The sequence below is a fragment of the Anser cygnoides genome, chromosome 1 (genome assembly GCF_040182565.1).
Source record: "Anser cygnoides isolate HZ-2024a breed goose chromosome 1, Taihu_goose_T2T_genome, whole genome shotgun sequence".
Classification (NCBI taxonomy): Eukaryota; Metazoa; Chordata; class Aves; order Anseriformes; family Anatidae; genus Anser; species Anser cygnoides.
The window spans coordinates 147,919,881-147,942,875 of NC_089873.1; the positions used below are offsets into that span (position 1 = coordinate 147,919,881).

The following is a 22,995-nucleotide window of genomic DNA, read 5'->3' on the forward strand; positions in this document are numbered from 1 at the left end:
AGAATTTAGAGCAAAGCAGAAAATACCGTTTAACCAATATACAAAATCCACAGTGTGTTAGCAGCAGCAAGCCTGCTTGTAGTTCTGGGTATCCCACCTCATAAAGAACTTACCAGAGCCAGGAAGTGGCATCAAGGAGTATCAAAGTCATCAAATGCCTTCCATAAGAGGATAAATTAAGTCCAGAAAGACTTTTCTGCTTGGAAAGGAGACAAGTGGCACAGCGGGGTACAGTGAGGAGAGTGGTGGAAGGGGCACGAGGGACATCACTAACATCCTGAGAGGTACCAGGGAAAGTTTACCTGTGAGTCTCATAAGCCAGAGACTGGGAAAACCCAACTGAAATGTTAGTCAGGACTGATACAGGATTGGCTTGTCCTGATGTCCCCTCCTAGCCCTTGGCTTCATCCTTGATACCCTTTTCTGCCACCCTCGCACTGAATATGACACTCTTAAGGATCTTTGTGGCAATTGGGTTAGATGCTGTCTGTCCAAGAGAGGCCCTTTTTGCTGTCTCTGCCTCTATTTTTTTTTTAATAATTCTGAAAGCATCTATTAGACATGCCTTTGGCTTGACCTAGAATTGCAAGTCTTATGGCAGAAAGAAGTAGTAATTGTCTCCTCTTGAGCTATAACCTCCTAAAATAATTTGGGTTTACCTTCAGCAAAACACATCAAGTTCATGCTTATCTCTATGCACGAGAGAATGTTTTTTGAACCGTGCATCTAGAGAAGTACACATGACAATATTCTCCTCACCTGGGGCTTATTTCAATGATAGAGTTGTTTTCTTAGCCTTCTTTTGCATGTTGCTCTAGGTTGGTTTTGTTGCATTTGACAAAATGCCAGGATCACAAGAAACATGAGAAACATGCTTCTCTGTTTCTGACATGATTGAAGAGTTGATTGCCCATTAATAAAAAGTTAATTTTAAATATATTTGTATCTGAAGAGGAAGGCCTAGCTAGGCATGCAGACAACATGTATTACTTAGACAACTGCTTCTTCAAGACAAGTACAGACCAAAGAAAGTGGATCCAACTAGATGGAACAGATTTGTCCCCCTAGAGTAAAATGCACCAGAAAGTAGTTATATCCAACAACCACAGCCACTAAGCTGGATGAATCCATAAGCAAGGTGAATCATTTTGTGAATGCATAAGCAAGGTGAATCATAAGCAACTGAATCATTTTGTGCAAGTCAGTTATTCCATGTGACCTCAATTAGAAGTCTTTCAGTATCACATTAGTGGATTATGTTTATTTTTGACCCCTACCTCAGTTTCTGTCATGTTACACCAGTGAGAACAGAAGCACTCTTCTATACAAAATAAGTTGTAAACCACTGGACACCATGTATTAGCCAAGAATCTTAACATGCCAAGAGCCAGACAGTAAACAGACAGGGGTAGGTTACGTGTGTTTGTTAATCTACCCAACAGTCATGAGGCATCTTACTAATGATTTTACTAGGGACATGACAAGGATGGCACAACCTCAGTTCACATGGTGGTAATCATATTTATCTATTAATTCCAGGCTTTCTAGGGTCACTGTGTACAGCTCTCTTTGTGGCTTATGCAATACAAGGGAAGCCTCTGGTGCAGTGGGGAAGAGAGATGATGAAGGTCGTGCCAATGGCCGAGGAATACTGCAAGAAGACCATTCGCCACATGGCAGGTAATGTCTGAACCAAGAGTTATTTTCTCAAAAACATGTTCAGCTAGAAAGACTAAAGAAACATCACTGCTAACTCTCCCCATTTTTGCTATTTTCCCCAAGCTCATGACTCCACAGGCTGTCCTCCTGCATCATCTGGTTAGACTGTAAGCTCTTTCCAGGTGGTGTCTTCTTCTCATACCATCTGTTAGGTGTCTGAAATATTGGTGGCAAAAATACAAAGAGAAATGATAATTCCGTACTGCACAGTTTGATCTTTAATAAATCTTCAAAGATTGCTATGGGGTGGTGGGGAAGGAAGAACTGTTAGTTAGCAGGTTATTAAGCAAACTGACTGCTGAGATATGAATTATTCACTTCTTCCATCAGTTAGCACGGGCCAATATCTTCTATAAAAAAAATCCACTACTTTCCTCATTTTGCCAGGAAAAGTTCACCTGTAGATGCCTCTTGACAAAGAGTTAGCTTTTGACCACAGATGCAGATTTGACTTGTTGATATTCTGAACAAATATTTAAGATACAACCTGTTGTATCCTTTTTTAAAACAACTGAGTGGACCACAACTGTTCAACTTGATATTGCTACTTCACTAATGGGTGCGATCTTCAGTACAAAGGTGTTTTAGTTCCCTCTTGCTTGGGAGTGATGCATTTGTAACAGTGAGACCTGCTGTGGACAGATGAGAATAGTTACATTAAAACATTGAGGAAAATTTTCCTGTTAATCTCAAGGGATGACTGTTGAGAAAGACTGAATTCTGTGGAAATCTATAATCAAAAGCACCCAGAAATGAAGATTTACATGGGAAGGAAAGCTGCTGCTTTAAAACCTGAAAGAAGCAGGGAACCTTCCTGAAAGAAAGTGCATTTTCAACCACGTCTCATTGCACACTAAGATTTTTTTTAGATGAGACCTATGAGGAGCAGGTGCAGGATTAGTGTGAGTGAGCTCCTCTTTGAACGACTTTACAGCAGGTCCCTGTCACTCCACCATAGCAGGACCCCCCCTGCATGGAGGTATGTGTGTTGGACTCCTGAGGCACGCCGTCCGGGTAGTGCCTGTATTGTTGAGCTTAGTCCTATTTTGGTAGCAAGAGAAGTCTTCTGCATTAAACTTAAGCTCCTTGGCTGGTGAGATGCACTGCAAAGAAGTCCTGCCAAACAGAGTCCTCCTGATTAGGAAACTCTTTCTTGGCTTCTTTATCCCCCTTGGATAACAAACACCATGTTCAGTCACAGAGGGCTTGATTCAGCACCCCTCCCTGCTATTCAGTTGCATTTACTTGCCAGATATCCCATGGATCTCAATGTGACTGTAGTCTCAGGCTGGATGAGACTGGGTGGGGCAGAGCCTCAGTAGGTCTGATGGCTAGGGTTTCATACCATGTCACAGGTCGTCCACACAACCAACATCTCCTGCATATGCTTTTCCCCTTTGTTACTGAGCCTGTGCATTGCAACAATCACACACCCCTGGTTATCAAGGTGCTATATAGAGAATAGTCATTTCTGAGGTGTTCACATTTTATGGTCATGTGGAAAAAAGGAAAGTGGAAAATGCCTGCTTTAAAATACAAAGCAACCTGTCGCGTCATCTGCATTTTCAAAAGCAGTTTTGGAACTAACCGATGGGGTGTTTTTTGGTAGTTTTCTTCAACCAATAAATTTTTTCTTCACTGGATAGTGAAGACGCCAGTCACTGTGGGGTTCCACAAGGCTCCACTTTAGGGCCAGTTCTCTTTAATGTTTTCATAAATGACTTGGATGCAGGACTTAAAGGTTTGAGGATGACACCAAACTGGGAGGAATCCCTCAGGGGTAGGGGGGCATTGCAGAGAGATCTTGTCGAATTAGAGGGCTGGACAATCACCAATGGTATGATATTAACATGAGCGAGTGCTGGATTCTGCACCTGGGACAGGGAAACCCTGGGTATATGTACCTATTAGGGGACGAGAGGCTGGAGAACAGCCCCACGAAAAGGGATCTGGGGGTTCTGGTCAATGGCAAGTTGAACATGAGCCTGCAGTGTGCCCTGGCAGCCAGAAGGGCCAACTGTACCCATGGGTGGATCAGGCACGGCACTGCTAGCTGGTCAAAGGAGGTGATTAGCCTGCTCTGCTCTGTGCTGGGGAGGCCTCACCTCAAGTACTGGGTGTAGTACTGGGCACCACAGTATAAGAAGGACATAAAACCATTCAAGAGTGTCCAAAGGAAGACAACTAAGATGGTGAAGGGTCTAGAGGGGAAGATGTATGAGGAGCAGCTGAGGTCCCTTGGTTTGTTCAGCCCAGAGCAGAGCAAGCCGAGGGGAGGCCTCATGGCGGCCTGCAGCTCCCTCACGAGGGGAGTGGAGGGGCAGGCGCTGAGCTCTGCTCTCTGGGGACAGCGACAGGACCCGAGGGAACGGCATGGGGCTGGGACAGGGGAGGATCAGGCTGGGTGTTAGGGAAAGGTTCTGCGCCCAGAGGGTGGTCGAGCAGTGGGACAGGCTGCCCAGGGCAGTGGTCAAGGCCCTGAGTCTGCCGGAGTTCAAGAAGTGTTTGAACAACACTCTCAGACATAGGGTCTGATTTTTGGGTGGTCCTGTGTGGAGCCAGGAGTTGGACTCGATGGTTCTTGTGGGTCCCTTCCAACTCAGGATATTCTATGATACCGTGATTTTATATTTTTCCTCTTAAAATGCTCTCTGATGGCTGTTAGTGCATTTTCACTTTGTTTTTCTAAACACCCCCTTCTTTAGAGTTCTGAGAACTAGTTTCCCGGTCATCAGGGCCACATAGCTGGAGATTAGTCTCAGTGTGGGGCTGGGGAGGCACAATTTTGTGAAGGTATCAGGTCACGCAAGTCAGCCTGGATGAGTTTACTTGGCAATGAACTGCTTTAAAGATCTTAATCAGCAAAGAAGGACACCTTTATGGCCTGTTAGGAAAAGAAGCAAAACCACAGAATCACAGCGTGGTTTGGGCTGGAAAGACCTTAAAGATCACCCAGTTCCGACCTCCCTGCCATGGGCAGGGACACCTCCCACCAGACCAGGCTGCCCAAAGCCCCATCCAACCTGGCCTTGAACACCTCCAGGGATGGGGCAGCCACAGCTTCTCTGGGAAACCTGTGCCAGTGTCTCGCCATCCTCACAGTAAAGAATTTCTTCCTAATATCTAACTTAAATCAGTTTAAATTCAGTGTAAAACCATTACCCCTTGTCCTATCACTGAATGCCCTTGTAAAAGATCTCTCTCCATCTTTCTTATAGGCCCCCTTAAAGTCCTGAAATGCTGCAGTAAGGTCTCCCTGGAGCCTTCTCTTCTTCAGACTAAACAACCCCAGATCTCTCAGTCTTTCTTCATTGGTTACATCCTTCAGAAAAATAGTTTGGTTGTGTGCACATTCCTCAGTCACTTGCAGCACAGAACTGAGTGACCAGAAAGGACAGAACCAGGGAAAAAGCAGCAACATTTAATTATATTTTAAACTGTACACAAGTAGTCCCATACTGATTCACTGCTTTGCCTTGGCATACTTAGAGGTCTTGTCCATCTCACTGATTTCTAATTCCTGAACCCCATCTGCTTTCCAGACAGGGTTTCATTCAGGCATAAATTCTGCAGAGGTGTGTGTATGTGTTCAGTGTGACTTCTGCAACTTTTCAAGCCTTTATAAAGGGTTGAGCATTGTTTTAAAAACAAACTGAATTTAATAAGATTATTCGCATGCACAAAGTTAAACATTATTAGAGATACTCTTCTCAAAGTGACATAAAAAAGGAGAAAGACCTGTGGTTACTAAAAAAAGGCTTATTTGTATGGGCACAAATAGTAGATGTATGTGTTATTTATCCCTTTTACTATGTTCAATAAGTATTACAATATACAAAAAATGGAAATTTTGGTCGTTCTATCAGCCCTTTCCTGAAAGATCACAGTAATGAACAGAAATATTAGAGAAATTGCATGAATAAAAACTGATAACTGAGGTAGGAGGTAATTTGTATTTAGGACATGTAAGCATTTTTAGATAATCTTTAGGCATAGTAAAGGAATTTTAAAAATGGCATAGATTTGATTTTTTCTCTCTGTTTTTTGTTGACTCTTGTCTTTTTTCTTAGAGTGTTCCTCAGTAAGTTCTCCAAATCTTATCTTGATGTATCTTAATGTAATTTTAATATATCATAAAAATAGCACAAGATTCTGAAAATACTTTCTTCTCTTTCACATCTTCTTTTTCCAGTTAGATGTCCCACTTCATATTAAAATGCATACTTAGTATATATGCCTGTTTAATGTATGTTACTGGAAAATAACCAGTTTTCCGTATGAGTCAATGTGATCATTTTCTTTAAAAGCTATTTAAATAGAACTGAAAATGCTGCTGAGATGAAATACTGCATGATTAATTTCTTTTGCATTCAGAATATCAGGAACACTGGTTTTACTTTGAAGCCAAGTGGCAGTTTTATTTGGAGGAGAGAGAAATCAATGAGGAAAACCAGAACAAACCTGTCTTTCCGGACAACTATGATGCAGAGGAGAGAGAAAAGGTAACTGCAACTTCAGAAAATGCCCAGAAAGGCTCTGAACTAAGAGAGGTATTTTCAAAGGGACACACCAATATTTTACAACTTTTTGCAGTGCCAGAGCAGAGAGAAAGTCTTTGTGTTTTCTTTTTTCCTAAATTTTCAAGGAAGAATAAAAAACTCCCATCCTTGGTGCAGGTTAAATGTTGTTGTTAAAAAGCAGCTGCAATCAGTCCTGAGGTGCTAAAGGTTCCTGCAGTGGGAGAGGAAGTCCTAATGTCAAATGTGGTGATACTCAGCGCAAGTACAAAACTTGTAAATAAACTCCCATCAGCCAGGGCTGTTTGAGGCTGGAAAAGAAAAACATCCAGCTGGAGGCTCTCATGAGAGCCTAGCAAAGCTGTGGCCCAAGTCCCAAAGAAATCTCTTAGGAGCTGGGTGTAGCTATGGTCTTTTGAACAGAAGACAGCCCTCCTAAGCAGTTATTTGCAAACACAGGCAGTGTCCCAACTAGTTTTAGGTGTCTCAAGAGATTGTGTTTCACCACATCTCATGGGATACTATTTTATAGCATATGTGATCTTTCTTTTGACTTATGACTTCTGGTTAAAACTTCTTAACTCAGGAGAAATAATGCCGTTCTTCACTGGTGTTTACAGCTTTCTGATAACATGCTGGCACCTCTCAAGTTTCTTCACTTAGCAGCTAAGCAAAAAGTATGTGGTTCTTGTCACCTTTTCCCATAAATCAATCCCCCTTTCCAGACTATTAAAGCACAGCTCTATTCTGAGAAGCCACTTTGTATATTTTTAGGTGTTCATCTATGCAGAGAAAGGTGCCAATGGAAGATAGATTGACACTGGATGCTTTAAATACAAAGACTAGATTAAATCTCCTTCCAGCTTTATTTTATCAGTTCTGTGCCATGAATGTTACTAGTTTTTTTGTTTCTTCCAGTTCTACTGGAGTCTTAGAAGAGCGTAATGAGAGATTAAACTGAATAGAATCTCCCCACAGTTGTATTCAAGAGAGAACTGATTTTATTCCTAATACAGAAACAAAATTTATCTTTGTATTACCTAACCCAACTAGCTTGATCTGCTAAACTATTTATTTTCATGCACAAGAAAGGAAAATGTTGCTTGAACTCCACTGCCATGCAAAGACCACAGCCTGGCAGAAGTCTCTCATTTTGCTTACAAATTGAGCATGTTTATAGCCATGGAAAGAATAATCACAGAGAAGGCAACCATCCTGCCTATCTGTTTCCCAGGACTGTTTGCCTTTGCACTCCCTTCAAACCATTTTGTGTCTGATTGCCTTTCTGCAGGCAATTAATAAACCACAAATATGTGTCACCCCTTCTCACCAGCAGGTTGTTTTGGGCAGGTTCCTGCTAAACCAGAGGCACGTTTCTGTAGGCACACAGCAGCTGCAGGAGCTGTGAAAGTTAAGCTCTCAAACGTGGCTGATCTGAGTACGTTGCAAAGGCGATTTCCCTCTATAAAAAAGAAATGCACTTCAAACGTTAAGCAGCAAAGGTTGCATTCTGTATAAAAAAGTACACAGCCTAAACTTGGAGGTAACTGGAAATGTGGGGGAAGAAAAACAGATTACCCCTTCTTTAATGTATAAACACAAGGTGGGCAAGCAGCTCATAGTAGGATAAATCATTTTTCAGCAATATATGTTTTGTACATGTTAGATATAGAGTAAATAGGCAGAAATTGCACTGCACTCAGGTTCAGCCTTGCTTCTGCAAACACACCCTTGCCCTGCTCGCTTTCCCAATGCTGGACACATTGCATGACAAACAAAATGTGAGAGGGACTTTGTCCCCTTAAGATGAAGTTGTTTAAACCAGCACCCCAAAAGGTGCTCAGAAAGGGATAGAAAATGGTAGAAAAGGGAGTGCTAGCCAGCTGCAGGTCATCCGCTCGAGGGTGAGGAAGGCAGAGGCAGCTGTAATTACTGACTGCAGGGGTTTGCAGCGAGGAGGGGATGTGTGCGTTGCCTCTAGGGCTTGGCAGCAGAAGGGGGAACATAGTCACACCCGCATCCATCCACCCTGTGGTCTTCACTTGCCCTTGCCAAGGGAAGCCGGGCTGTTGCCAATCACAGTGCAAGGCTGCACTTTTGAAAAGTTTGAGAAATGCTGCCTTGGTGCAGATCGATCCCCGGGAGCACTCTTCCTCAAATAAAGAATTCCCAGCAAAGTGAGGTAACATCAGATGTGTGCAGAACATCAGCGATCGTGAGGGCTAAATGGAGCGAAACTTGAGACGCCGGCGTGCTCACCCAGAATAGCACTTCCACGGTTTGTGCTTGCCTTTGGTAGTGTTGCACCTGCGTCAGTGCTGCTCCACCAGAGTAAAACTGCAGAAATAAGGCTTTAAATTTTGCTTGTGTTAGAGGACAGAATAAATAAATACCCTCTTTAGTTTGCAAAGAAAAAAAAAAGGCAACAGACTAAAGGTAATCCAACTCCGCCCTGTTTGATGTAAATGCAGATAAACCACAACAAAGTATATACTGATTGAGGTTGAAGTGAGTAGATATAAGCGCAAATCTTCATATACATCGCAGAAACCACAGGCCAGCTAAGCAGCTGCAACTAACTTACAATAACGCAACTTAAACTCCAGGAATGAAAGCTGCCAATTTCCTTTAAATGAAGTTATTTTTAATGCTAAATTTATCAGAGTCTTGAGTTCATTGGGGATTTTGGGCAGGTAGAAGTGAGTTCTGGAGGTACTTCCTCTAGAGGAAATCCAGCTGTCTTTTGCAAACCTTGCTGTGTTTTGGTTTGGTTTGGTTTGGTTTGGTTTGGTTTGGTTTGGTTGTTTTTTCCTTCTTTCTTTTCCTGGGAAAGAAGCGTTTCTTATATTTGCAAGGTTGTTCAATGGAAGGGGAAAGAATGAGCTTGGCAAGAAAAAGTCAGAGAAAGTGACCTGAGTTAACACAGCCTGAAACTGAGTCCCTAAAGAAATTACCGAATCAAACCTTTTTCAATGCCCACATAAAACTTGGCTAATTAAACTTTTGCAAACATGTGACAAGGGAAGCTGAGAACATTTCCCAGAGGCAGAAAGAAGAACGATAATGTAAGTCCTTTCCAACCCTAATTTTTGAAAGAATAGGGACTTCTAGGGTGTGAAATTAGAATCTTTCTTGATCCTTTTTGGCATTCTTGGCTTGCTTATATCAAGCCAAGTGCTTGACCTGCCAAGTTTCTTCATGTCCTTACTAGTGGAGCGCCTCTACTGTGGGCATGGTGGCCTCTGTCTCTCAGAGAGATGTGCTGCTTCCAGAAGAGACCAACCAGCAGAGAGAGAGGGAGTGCAGCAGAGCCTGCTCTCAGCAAGCTAAATATGCAGGAAGTTGTTTTGCACTCAGTCATCAGCAGAAAGCTCAGGCACCCATATGCTGTTTGCACCCATACAAAATGTCAGCAATTGGCAGCAAGACATTTGCCCCAGTTGAGGTACCCGTCAATCTTCTCGATGTGAAACAGTCCCAGAGCAGAAAAGATCAAAGCTCAAGAGTACCAAATACCTCCTTGTGACTCCCATGGCACAGGGACAGGGTAGGCAAGTGAGATATAGGGTGGTAAGCTGTGGCACGTATCCCCCTGTCTGTTGTCCCACGCTGATGACTCTATCTTTCCTTCAGACGTACCGGAGGTGGAGCTCCGAAGGCCGGGGCGGGAGACGGGGCCACGACGCCCCCATGATCGCCTATGACGCCCTGCTGGGGTGCGGCGGGGACTGGACGGAGCTCTGCAACCGCTCCATGTTCCACGGAGGTGAGGGCGCGGCCGCGGCTCCCATCCCCTGCTCCTTCCTGCCACAGGGTCCTCACAGGAGGTGGGAGTGAGACCTGCCTGTGAATGGCCGCTGTTGACCAACCTGCCATGTCACCGGTTATTTCTGTGTCTCCTGGTTTTACACCATCACAGAGTCACAGCATGGCTGAGGTGGGCAGGGACCTCTGGAGATCACCTGCTCCAACCCCTGCTCCAGCAGGGACGCCCAGAGCAGGCTGCCCAGGACCACATCCAGGAGGCTTTTGAAGATCTCCCAGAAGGGAGACTCCACAACCTCTGTGGGCCATCAATCACATTCTTTTAGCAGCAGCTGCTGTGCAAGCTATTTATGGTCCTTGTCAAATGTTACTTCATCTGAGTCCCACGGTTTTGCCAGAGGTGCATGAGAAGTAAGTCCAATATAACTTAGGGTTGGCATCTTTCTACACCAAAATACTAGCACCTTTGGCAAAGCCACCTTTTAACTGTATATAGTGAAGGCAAGTAAGGCAGAAAAATAAACCAGTGCCCAATCAAGTTCCTGCCAGATAAATCTTAGAGGCACACAATAAGTTGTTTCTATTCTTTTGCAAGAGATAACTCCCTCACTGGCACCCACACACCCTGGGCCAGGGCAGCTGTGGGAGATGATCCCAGCACCGAAAACACCTGCGCCATGGTGGTGGGAGGTGGTGGCCCCTCACTGCAGAGTCTGGCCAACAAGAACCTACAAGGACCACAATGAGCATTGTTGCTACTTATCATGGGGTTAGATGTTTTAAATCACATGCAGTGTCATGCTGTGGTGTTAGGATGGGAGACACAGTCTCCAAATCAGGATATTTTCCATGTAGCAGGGACTCCTGCAGTTACTGTTCCCTCCTGTGTTCCTGCCGATAGCTAGCTGCTTGCAAGAGCTGTTGGGTTGCAGTGGGTTTTCCCCAAGCCAAATTAGTAATGAGTCTGTGCTGTCAGCAATGACCTTGTCCACTCTCCTGGCCATGCCCCTGCCTCTGCCTCTGGCCACTCAGTCTCTCATTTGACCAGACATGTCCTTCCCTTTCCTAATGCTGGAAAGGTGATTGAGATTACGTTAGACAAAGAGTGAGCCAGAGCTCATCTGTCATGCATCTCCCTGTTGCTTATCCTCCACTAGTGTTAGCCCTCAATCACATTTTCCAAAACCAATCAACAGGTTCACAAACCACGTGTGTGAGCACATGGCAGACAGACATGCATGACTGTCGCATCAGAGTGACCGTCTGTCCCTTGTTCCTCCAGGAAACCAGGCCAAAACCAAACTGTCTTGTCCTGCTTCTTCCCCACTCCCCACCTCAATGCACACACACACACACACTGCATGGAAAAGAGACGACATAGAGCAAATATAATAGAAATCTGTGTAATCAAACGTCACAGAAAAAGTAAACAGAGGGATCAATCCTATGCTGTCTCTTCCACTACAAGATCTACAGAGTATCAAATACGAAGAGCAGGTGAAATCTTTGAAACAGACCAAAGGAGATGCTCCTTTCAAACAGTGAGAAAGGATGTTGTAAATGCTAAAAGTTCACCTGCATTCAAAAAGTGATCAAGCACTTGACAGACCCATGGGAAAAGGTTTGATGAAGGCCAGGAGATAGAGAGGCCACTCTGGCTCAGGAGCACACACTGCAGAGGCATTGCTGTACGCTGGCCTTGGTGTTACTCTCTTCCCTAGACACGGGACAAGACATGGGGTCACGCAAACCTTTGGGGCTGACCCAGCATGGCCATTATGTCCTTTCCACGCTCCATCAGTGGCTTCATACTTCCTCCCCTGTGCAGTGCGGGCTGTGGTTTTGTACTTAAAGGCGACCCTAAGAGAACTTTGCATCTGTGCTTGAACCCGCAGGAGAAAGTGCAGCGACTGGATCTATCGCGGGCTGCCTGTACGGGCTGGTGTACGGCCTGAGCAAGGTTCCCAAGGGCTTGTACCAGGACCTTGAGCAAAGGGAGAGGCTAGAGTACTTGGGCGAGAACCTTTACCGACTGTCCACGCAGGAAAAGTAAAGCAGTTTCTGCCATTTTCTCTTTCTATAAAGACTATATCAGACCCTGTAGATAATTGACTGACTTTAACGATGAAGGAACTAGCTGAGAGTCAGTCTGGAAGGCTGTATGTAGACTGTGTGCAAGTGAAGATAGCTGAATAATTCAAGAGCAACTAGGTTTTTATGGTGTTCTTTTTTTACAGATGTAGGGATTTCTGAGTATAATGATTGCTACTTAAACCCGTGAGATAACCTCAAATGGAAAAAAATAAATAAAACCTCTTTTGATTGATTTCAGTCTAACTTGCTATAATACCACATTCTAAACAGCTGTGACCAGTAATTACACATACAAAATTAATTTGCAGAACTAATGCTTTCCTGCAAAACTAATGGCAGTGCCCACTTATGGGGATATTCTCTGTATATTTGACAATCCTTTCACCACTGCTGTTCTGCCTTGTTCTCAAATCTAATGTGTCTGTGACACTTGTAAACCTAATATCTCACGGATTATCCTTTAATGAACCGCTGATCCCTGCATCAGCGCTGTGGTGCAAGGTATTGTTACATTACAAGCTTCAAGAAAAGGAAAAGCCAACACTAAAAATACCCCCAAGGCTCAGCAAAGCATCAGCGTGTCCAAACTTCCTGATTTACACTTTTGTTGTTCTTCAGTCTTCAGAACAAACTTTTTTAAAAATACAACTGGCTGAAATATTTGTAAATAAATCAGTGCTTACACTATTTCCTAAGCATCATTATTTATTTTTAGACTGAACAGATTATATGTTGCTGTATCAGTATCATAATTTTTGGCTGAGGTCTTCAAGCAGTTGTAATAGGTCAACAGTACAGCTGTGATACATTTCACAAGTCTGAGAAACAGAAACCCTGGAAAGAAAACAGTTACAACTGCTTTTCCTTTTTCTTTCCTTTCCTTTCCTTTCCTTTCCTTTCCTTTCCTTTCCTTTTCTTTCCTTTCCTTTTCTTTCCTTTCCTTTCCTTTCCTTTCCTTTCCTTTCCTTTCCTTTCCTTTCCTTTCCTTTCCTTTCCTTTCCTTTTCTTTTCCTTTCCTTTTCCTTTTCTTTTCTTTTCTTTTCTTTTCTTTTCTTTTCTTTTCTTTTCCCTTCCCTTTTCTTTTCTTTTCTTTTCCCTTTCCTTTTTTTTTTTCCTTTCCCTTCTCTTCTCTTTTCTTCTCTTTTCTTCCCTTCTTCTCTTTTCTTCTCCTTCTCCTTCTCTTTTCCTCTTTTCCCTTTTCTTTTCGTTTTGTTTCGTTTCCTTTCCTTTCCCTTTTCCCTTTCCTTTTCCCTTTCCCTTCCTTTCCTTTTCCTTTCCTTTTCCTTTCCTTTTCCCTTTCCTTTTCCTTCCCTTCCCTTCCCTTCCCTTCCCTTCCCTTCCCTTCCCTTCCCTTCCTTCCCTTTCCCTTCCCTTTCCCTTCCTTTCCTTCCCTTTCCCTTCCCTTCCCTTCCCTTCCCTTCCCTTCCCTTCCCTTTCCCTTCCCTTCCCTTCCCTTCCTTCCCTTTCCTTCCCTTTCCCTTTTCCCTTCCCTTTCCTTTCCTTTCCTTTCCCCTTCTCCCTTCCCTTCCCTTCCCTTCCCTCCTTCCTCCCTTCCTCTCCTTCCTCTCCTTCCTCTCTCTCCTCTCCTCTCCTTCCTCTCCTCTCCTCTCCTCTCCTCTCCTCTCCTTCCTCTCCTCCCTCTCCTCTCCTCTCCTCTCCTTCCTCTCCTCTCCTTCTCTCCTCTCCTTCTCCTCTCTCTCCTTCTCTCCTCTCTCTCCTCTCCTCTCCTCTCTCTCCTCTCTTCTTCTCCTCTCCTCTTCTTCTTCTCCTCTTCTTCTTCTTCTTCTTCTTCTTCTCCTCTCCTCTTCTCTCCTCTCTTCTCTCCTCTCCTCTCTTCTTCTCCTTCTCCTCCTCCTTCTTCTCCTTCTTCTCACTTTTCTCCTCACTTTTCTTCTTCTTCTTCTTCTTCTTCTCCTCCTCCTCCTCCTCCTCCTCCTCCTATTTTTCTCTTTCTCTTTCTGTCTTAAGAAAACCAGTGAACTATGATTCAACTAAAAGCTGCATACATCTGCATCTAAAGTAAACAGTAGCACTGGGTGAAGGAGATTCTGATATACCAGCAACATGGGCACAGATCTCAAATCCTTAGTGAAATGACACAGAAGAATTAAGCATGGAATTTGTCCCTGGTGTTTAACCTCATGTTTTAATTCAGAAGTTCAAAAACTGAGGTCTGTGTAGCACTTTCTAATCTCCACAGAGAGTGATTGACTACGTGGTGTTGGTTTCTCCTATCTTTCTCCAGCTGCTGAAGCGTGTTTTAAAAAGATAGCTAAAAATACATAAGTACTTTCCTACTCCTTTTTCCATGTAAGCAATTGCAGGGATTGTCACTGGGATGTTATGTGGCAGAAGGAGGAGCAGGTGATCCATGTTGTTATGAATAGAAGCCTGCATGACAATACCCATATGAAAAAGGTTTCTGTACTATGGGCTACTTCAAACACTGTTGTTTTAGCATGTTTTCTCTTCGCAGCTTTGCAAGGTGCTTTCTTATTTGCTTTGGAGATACGTTAAACAAAAAGGATCGTTTGTGTCAGTAGCTTTTGATTTAAGAGGATACCAAGATTTCCTAAAAACATTCCTTCTAGTTTATGATGACTCTAGCATACCTGTAATAAATTCAGCAATAGAGAAGAGAGAAAAACATATCCTGCATCAGGTAGGATCTTCTCCAGTACTTTGACGTTTCCTTTAAAAAAAACGAATCACAAAAGGATGAAGCACACTCATAACCATTTCCTCCACACTTCACCTTATGTCCAGACTGGTGAGGACCAAGTTTAGTTTCAGAGACGAGTAAGAGAATGTAATTTAGAAGGTGGTTCACAAGGACTGGATTTACAAAACACTACCTCTGCACTTGTTGAGGTGAGCGGCGTGTTGGCCATCATTTCATCAAAAACACTAAAAAGGCCTACACCTTATTGTCAGAGGCAGTGAACCAGAAACTCCTTCATTGGATGCTTTTAGCAAGCACTGTGAGATGCCACCACCGCTTCTTCTGCATCCCCCAGAGCCCTAACGCAGTGAGAAGCGAAGGGTGGGTTGGTGCACTTGGGTGCGGGCAGGGATGGAGGAGAGTGCTGGCTCCATCCACCACATGGCAGCAGACCTGCTGCAGAGGTTTCCCCAGGACAGGACGGCCTCTGGGATAGGGTTGCACTGCAGCCCCTTAGCGTATCAGGCTGTTGCCACTCAGATACTGCTATGATAAGTGTCTCCAAAGAACCTATAAATAAATAAGCAAACTGCCTGTCTTACGCATCTTAATTATTCAAGGGACAAGGAGGCAGGAAACTTTTGAAGATGGCCTTGCCTCCTGTGGAGGCCCAAGAGGTCTGTCCTCCGGACACCGAAAAACACCTCTTTACAGCAGCGCTTCCAGAAGCGGGCAGCACATCAAAGCAGCATCATGTGCACTAAGAACAATGTGTAGTGACTTCTCCAGAGAGGTCGCTGCTGGCCTGGGGTTCCCCCTGCTCACAGCGGGTACCTGCCTGGTTCCTCCCAGCCATAGGTGGGACTAGAGCTGACTATGTGTAGGTGATATAGAGGTGAATATATTTCATTGATAGGTCACACCGTTCAAGAACAGCAGGATGCAAATTGGGAAAAGGTGGTGAAGAAATATTAGGGATGATGTCGTGGCCCATTGAAAATGGTGGTCACGCTCCCGAATTAATGTACCTGAGAAACCCTTGGTCTTTTACCTCCTTCCCAGAGGGGAAAGCACACTGTTCTCCAAACACTGAGACAACACAGTCTCATCATTACCCCACGTTTTCTGTGGTGGTCTCAGCATACTTTCCTTGTGCCACAGCCCTTGCACAGAATGCTTTTGAGATGTACATGGTCATAATGCTGATATGTAGGTGAGATCACCTTGGAAGAACTACAGATGCTCTAAATAGGTGCCATAGCTCCTAGAGGTGCTCATCTTCTGTTTCTTGCTGGTGAATACAGATCAAACACTCAACCCAGGCAACATACCTTGCTTGGTACTTAAGGCAATGCACTTTTCCCATAAGTTCTACATTTCAGAAGGCATCATATAAGAACACGCTAATTTATATGTTACCAACACAGAGTCAAAGGAAAAGCCTGAATGGAGCTCACTAGTAATATATTTTAACGAAGCTGTTTGGATTTTATAGCTCATAAGTCATAATTTACTTTTAGTAATTATAATAAAGAGGACCTGATCTTCTTCCCTTCACAATCCTTGCTTCCTCAGCTGAGGTGCGTTCAGTAGCAGAAAGGGTAGATGTTACCACATTGTGCACATGGGAGAGAGCACCTGTGACATGTTGAAATGTGCTTATTCCCGATCAAAACCAACAAAGTATTGTTTGTTACATTAGACATGTGCCAGTTGTCACGTTGTTGGTTTTTTTTTTCTTTTATTGGCCTCTAAAAATAGCTACAAAGTCATTATAAATAGACCTTCTTCCATTCAAGATGGCAACTTCATCCCACTGCCGAGGGATGTAATTTTCAATATGTGCGTGCACTTGAAACGCAGCCAAATGGAATCCAAATGTCACCACCCAAACGGATGAGGAGCAGCCCCTCACTTTCCAAATAGCCCCTGTAATAAAACTGGGGGGAACAGTTCCAGTTTCTTTCCGAGTCCATGGGGTAACAGCTGCTGGGGCACAGCTGGGCCTTCCACAGCTTTTCAAGCCTGACACTCCCCAAAGGATGAGCCTCTGCAGCTTCTCTTCGTTTTCTACATGTGGGTTTAACTTGAAGAATTTCTTATTCGGGTTCTGCTCATAAAAATTAATACCCTCCTGGTATGCAGGCTGCAATTCTGTGCGTGAAGCTATTTCTCTGCACGGTGAAGTAGCCTTCCAGACTTTTGTGGTGTTAGAAAGCTGACACCTCTTGTTTTTTTTTTCCCTTCCAGCCCCATCTATTGTTATTGACTTCACACTCCAGCTCTTGTGCTGAGTTCAGTATTTTATTTAGTAACTGATCCACACCAATTAAAGCATTGCCTAAATCCCCAGCTGTCCAAGGGCCTGATTCTTCAGTACCTCAAGTGTAGATCCAACATACCAGCCTTCTTGCCCCAGATTAAAGGGTCTTGCAGCCAAGTGACATTGCCACGGTTGTTGGTTTGTCAGGTAGTGCTGAGCTGTGTGGTGGTACTCTTTCAGAAAGAAGATTTAAGAGCATAAATTTGAATTGGGATTTGAATTCTATCAAAATGCAAATAATGCAAATCACGTGTTGTTGTTTGTTGTTGGTTTTTTTTTTCTCTTTATTTTGGAAGCATACCTCCTGACTTCTAACCAGTACCATTAGCAAAAACCATCAGTAGCACATTTGTGCTCACCAGCCTTGATATTTTGTTTTATTTGGATCATTTGAGAGTCTGTTTTAGTAACCCATAGGCAGAACCATGTTCTCCTGCTGTGTTCTCATTGTATTTACCTTTACCTATGCTTTACCTAGCAGGAGGGGAAAACAGCTTTGATGTTGTCCTTGCATTAGGACACTGTAACACCAAATTAGAGTGAGGAGTGGTACGGAGGAGATGTAGTCACCCTGACTAGTGTTGTTGTTCCCCTGAGTGCTTCCACTTGCCACAAAGCACAGAAGAACGAGCCGACGGTGCCACAGGAACTGTGTAAAGCCTGTGCGCTCCGCTACACGATGCCTCACGAAGCTTGTAAAGCACTTTGCATGCTTTTTAACAGGCCACTAACACCAACTCTCTAGAAAAGTTCAAAGTCATAGTATTTTTTTCCATTTTATGCACAGTAGCATGCCACTAAGCAAAATAAGGAGGTAGCAGCAATGTTGATGACTTGAAAAGAACATGCGTGTTTTTTCTTGTGCAGCACCAAAAGCACAAACTCTTGTGGAGATAAGATGCTGATAGACCCTTTGGTGCTGAAGAAGAAGCTCAATAGGATGGCAACAGAGCAAGGGGCCTTTGCTGTTCTCAGCAGCCTGCTGCTGTACGTCACTGAGCTCGCAGCCTGCGACCCGCAGCTCAACAGCAAGAGGACAAAATGGGCAGAAGGTAAAGAAAACCAGGTGAGTTTTAAACAACCATCTCCAGACCCAAACAGGGGGCAGTACCCTACCCGATTTCAGCTCCTGCGGTCCAGGTTTCTAAACAACAATCGCGAGCCTTACATCAAGAAAAGAAGAGAAGTCGGCAGACTGGTCATTAAGGAGAGGCTGTGGGTGAACAGGGCTGGAAACAAGTTAGACAGAGGCAAGGAGAGAAGAGGAGATGGAAAAGTGGCAGAAGAGGGTGAAGACACAGTGCCCAGCGAGAGGGTCAGGTGGAGCGGCCAGAGTGGGAAAAACACAGTGAAGGACATTTTGAAGAAATTTCTGGCTGCCGAAGAAAAAGAAGCCAAGGAGAAGTCTCCCGTCTGGAAAAAGAAGGGGCCAAACAGTGGCTTGCCAAAAATAGTCAACAAGAGTTCAGTCCTCTCCAAGCTGAAGGAGCAATTTGAACAAAGCTCCCTCTGTTCAGCCGCGGAGGTGAAAGCGTCACTCTTGCGCAAAGGTGAGAAGAAGACTAAAAACTTCGCCAGCAGAAAAGCTATTCGTAAACCCGAGGTCAGAGTACTGCGCACGGCAGCACTGGCAGCCACAGATATAAACAGCCCTGAGTCCCAGTATTTAGTGTGCTCCATGGTTCCGATGCCCAGACTCAGCATGGCTACTGAAATTAACCATCCTTGGAGCTGGTCAAAAAATAATGCCGCGATACAGCCTTTCAATCACAACACGCCACTGAAGGAAAAGGGAGAGTCTGAGAGAAAGCCTGGTGAGAAGAAAACACCAGCACATGCAGTCCAGGACAGGGAGGACAAAGGACAGATACTGATGGCACCCAAGGAGATGCCTGATGCAAAGGACAGTGCTGAGATGGAAATAGATTCCACAACGCAAGGACCTGACTTTAATCCTAATCTAGATGGCTCTTCTACCATCTGTAAAAATAAAGCACTTGCAGATTGCATTCCTCCTGCATCTGAACATAGTCTAGACTTCAACAGGAATAACTTATCAGCTGGGCCTGATACATCTTCACTACTGGGGACTACCAATGCTGTGCAACGTGTTAAGGATGATGGTCCACCCTCTAGCTCACCTTACTCTAGCAAAGCTGAAGGATCCCCTGAACCAAGTCCTCAGGACACTAAAACAGATGAGATTCCTGAAATAATAATGTACGTGTATTGTTCTGAGGAAGCTGACCCAGAGCTCACACAGCCAGAAAAGGATCCTTTTTTCACAGGCCAAAAATGTATCCCGGAGCAGAAAGCCCTGGAAAACACCCTGCCATTTCACTCTCCGAGAGTTCGAGCATCTTTTGAAGCTGAGCCTGTGACGCAGGACCGACAGCTAACTCTTTTAACACCAGCTGCGGGTAAAAGGCCACCAGTAGCTCAAAAAGAGGCAGCAGGTTTAAAAGGCAGATGTTCTGAGGAAGCCAAAGAAGGAGAGAAGTATCACAGTGAAGACAAAGTACGCTCTACTTCTAGCAAAAATTTTAGTGATGTCCCAAATAAAAAGGAACAGGAGAATGAAACACCCCAGTGCCAGAAGCAAAATGAACCCAAAATCAAGCAGCCGCAGCCACCTCAAATGCCCAGCCCACAAAATGACTTTGGTAATTCCGATGCTCACATGTCAAATCCAGATGCGAATCAGACCAAACCTATGCTCTCCTCAAAGGAGAGCCAGGAGCAGGAGCCTGGTGCTGCAGAAGAGCACACCTCTTCTGACCGGGAAAAGAAACAAGGCCCTTTGCCAGATGAGTTTGTGAAACACAGATTGCACTTCGCAGAAGAGGATTTGGGGAAGGGCCAATTATCTTCATCAAACAAAATAATGAATGATGGAGACAATCGAGTCCTGGGCAGGAGTACCTTGACTGACCTGGAGACCTGTCACAAGCTGTCCAAGTATTTCATTCAGCGTGAGGAGACCACTGCAGACGAGATGCCATGGCCTGACTCTGAAACAGGGCTGTCATCCTCATCAAACCTTGAAACAAGACCAGTGAGTGGGGTTGCAGGACAAAGAATCCACCACACTCTTGTAAATCCCCCGGACCTTCCACCTACTGATGTGGTAAGACCAGGAGCTGGTGGTGTGGAAGATGATCATGGCAGTCACGGCTATGAGAAGCATCCATTACCCTCTTCAGATGAGTTGACAATGCATGAGAACAATACTACAGTGGAGAAGAAAAATGAATGTGATTTTAAGAACCAACTGCTGTCCCCAAATCATGAAACAGAAAATGAAAATGTTACAGCTGAAGAGACAAATACACTCCAGAGCTTTGATAATTATATTTCACTTTCAACCAAGAAAACAGGAAAACATGAAAATAAAACTGTGCTAGCAAGAAAGCCCCTGTTACTCTTGGAGAAGAACCAAACACAAATTCCAGATGATACCTTGAAGCAAGGAATTGATATGCAGGAAGAGAACCTGTTTCCTTCATCAACTGAATTGGTGTCAGGCCAAAAGAAGCATGCAAAAGGTACTGATAATGTCTCCAAATATAAAAAACGTAAGCCTTTGCCTTCAGATGACGACATGAAGCATGGCAATGAGAGCATGGAGACAGAGGAGAGAGAAGAGAGAAGTGTCTTACATAAATTTCAGGAGGAACAAGTATCAACACCAAGCGATACGATGGATCATGATAATAACTCTTCAAATGAGAGGAGTGCTCATAGTCCTCAGGCACCTCAGCTGTCTTCGTCAGAACGTGATACTAACATTCAAGGAGTGAAAAATACTGGGCAGGGCTTGAAGTGCCCAACACCTGCAAGAGATATTGTAAAACACAAACATGATATGACAGTCGATGAAAACATCTGCTGCAATAATGAGAAACACCAACTGTCCTCGTCAAATGAACCAATGAAACGTGCAAATGACACTGCAGGGAAAAGAAACATAAAGTTGAGCTTCAAGAATTATTCAGTGCCGCCAAGAAATACGGCAAGCAATGACAATAACACCACTGACGAGGAGAATACTTTTCATGGTTTGAAAAACGATCCAGTGCAGCATAAAAAGAGTCATGAAGGAGAGAGGAATACTTCATGTGATCCTAAAAATCAAATACCATCATCAAATCCTCTGGTGAAGCAAGACAAGAAATCTTCCCCTCAGCAACAAACATCACCTGCTGACTTTGTAAAGCCTGAAACTAAGTCAGCTGAAAAAAAGACTAAACATACCTCTGAGAAGCCCCAGTCACCTTCTTCAAACAAACTGGAGAAGCCTCAAGAAAGAAGCTCTTCAGCAGAGAGGAAGCAGAAGACACCAGCAGCAGAGGACATCCTGTCACCCAAAACAAAGGCTGTAAAAGGGGACAACGAACACCAGCACCCAGGAAAGTACCGGTTACCACTGTCAAGTAAATCAGCAAAGCATGAGAAAGAAACTCCAGGAGGAGAAAAACAGCAAACTAGGTCTGGAGATTTTACAATGCCTGGTACAAATAATGCAAAAGAGAAGAACAAGTTTCCAAATCTCAAGAAGTACCGATCAGTATCTTCAGAAATACTGGCTAAGCCTCAAGAAAAGAATCCACAAGATCAAAAGCAACAAACATCAGCTGCTACAGGTTTTAAGAAGCCTGGTACTAATGCTGTAAAAGAAAAAGATGAAGATCCAAATTCTGAGGAGCCCCAGTCACCCTCTTCAAAAAAAGGGATGAAATCCCAAGAAAAAACTACTTCAGGGAAGAGGAAGCAAAAGACACCATCAGCAGAGGACATCAGGCCACCTGAAACAAAGGCTGTAAAAGAGGATGATAAACACCAGTGTGCTGGGAACCGTCAGTTACCCCTTCCAAGTAAATCAGCAAAGCCTGGGAAAAATGGTCCAGGAGGAGAAAAACAAGAAACTGCAACTGAAAGTTTTAAAAAGCCTGATGCAAATGATGTAAAAGATAAAAACAAAGATCTAGGTTCTGGGATGTCCCAGTCCCCATCTTCAAATCTGCAGGTGAAACCTCAAGAAAAGACCGTCACAGCCAAAAAGAAGCAATCAACACCACCGTCTGATGAAAAAACGAAGTATAAAGCTGGTAGTCCAGAAAAGAGGAGTGTACCCCTGAGAACAGAGAAATACCAGCTACAGTCTTCGGATAAGAAAGGGAAGAAGGACAATCATGATTCAGGAAAAGAAGACTCTGCAGGTGACCTCAAGAGCTCTCAAACTCCATTGCCACGTGATGGCATAAAACGTAAAAGCAACACTGTCCCAAAAGACACTGTCCCAAAAGAGACCTGTTTGTCTAATTCAGAAAAGTCCCCCCAGTTGTCCCCATTGCATGATGCATCAAAATATGATGGAAGTCCTGCTGAAAATAGAAAAAAACGTCCTGGATTTAAGAAGTACCAAGCACTCTCATCAAATAATTTGGTGAAGCATGAAAAAGACATTGCTGAAAGGGAGGCTAGCTGGCAGGCAGCTGCTGTAACAAGTGACAGAGAAGCAGAGCTGGAGGACTGCTCCAAAACAGCGTCATTCTCCAAGTACACAGTGGAAAGCTACGGTGAAAGACCCTTAGATTCATCTTTTAAACCACTGATCATTAGAGTAACTGACACATTTAAACATCACAGCTGAAAAATACTGCTACAGCTTAAGTAAGAACTTACAGCTGATCATGCCACCGAGTCACTCAATCTTTCTTTTTTTCTTTACTCTCCAGGGCATTACATTATCATTTTTTAATCACAAGGACATTGATGTGCATCTATCCAAGCTGGGCTTTTCTTTTCTTAAGATTAGCCTGAATACATGAATTAAATTAATCACTGCAAGTGTATTAGCTAATCACTGAATTAATCATCAGTTTATAAATTAAATATGAGAAGGGCTTTGAGAT

General features: G+C 43.9%; 1 protein-coding gene across 4 annotated transcripts in view; it reads left to right on the forward strand.

Moving 5' to 3' along the window:
- The window catches only part of ADPRHL1 (ADP-ribosylhydrolase like 1), a 40,020-nt gene that overhangs the window by 11,374 nt on the left and 5,651 nt on the right, over positions 1 to 22,995 (forward strand). For 2 of the 4 annotated variants that reach the window (XM_066990506.1, XM_066990507.1), the window contains exons 4-8: positions 1,540 to 1,680; positions 6,094 to 6,221; positions 9,870 to 10,002; positions 11,897 to 12,050; positions 17,948 to 18,146. In XM_066990506.1, the coding sequence (XP_066846607.1) occupies positions 1,540 to 1,680; positions 6,094 to 6,221; positions 9,870 to 10,002; positions 11,897 to 12,050; positions 17,948 to 18,146 (755 nt within the window). Of the gene's footprint in view, positions 1 to 1,539; positions 1,681 to 6,093; positions 6,222 to 9,869; positions 10,003 to 11,896; positions 12,785 to 17,947; positions 22,986 to 22,995 lie in introns of those variants that run through there. The other 2 variants (XM_066990505.1, XM_013197421.3) reach the window with 2 other exon arrangements.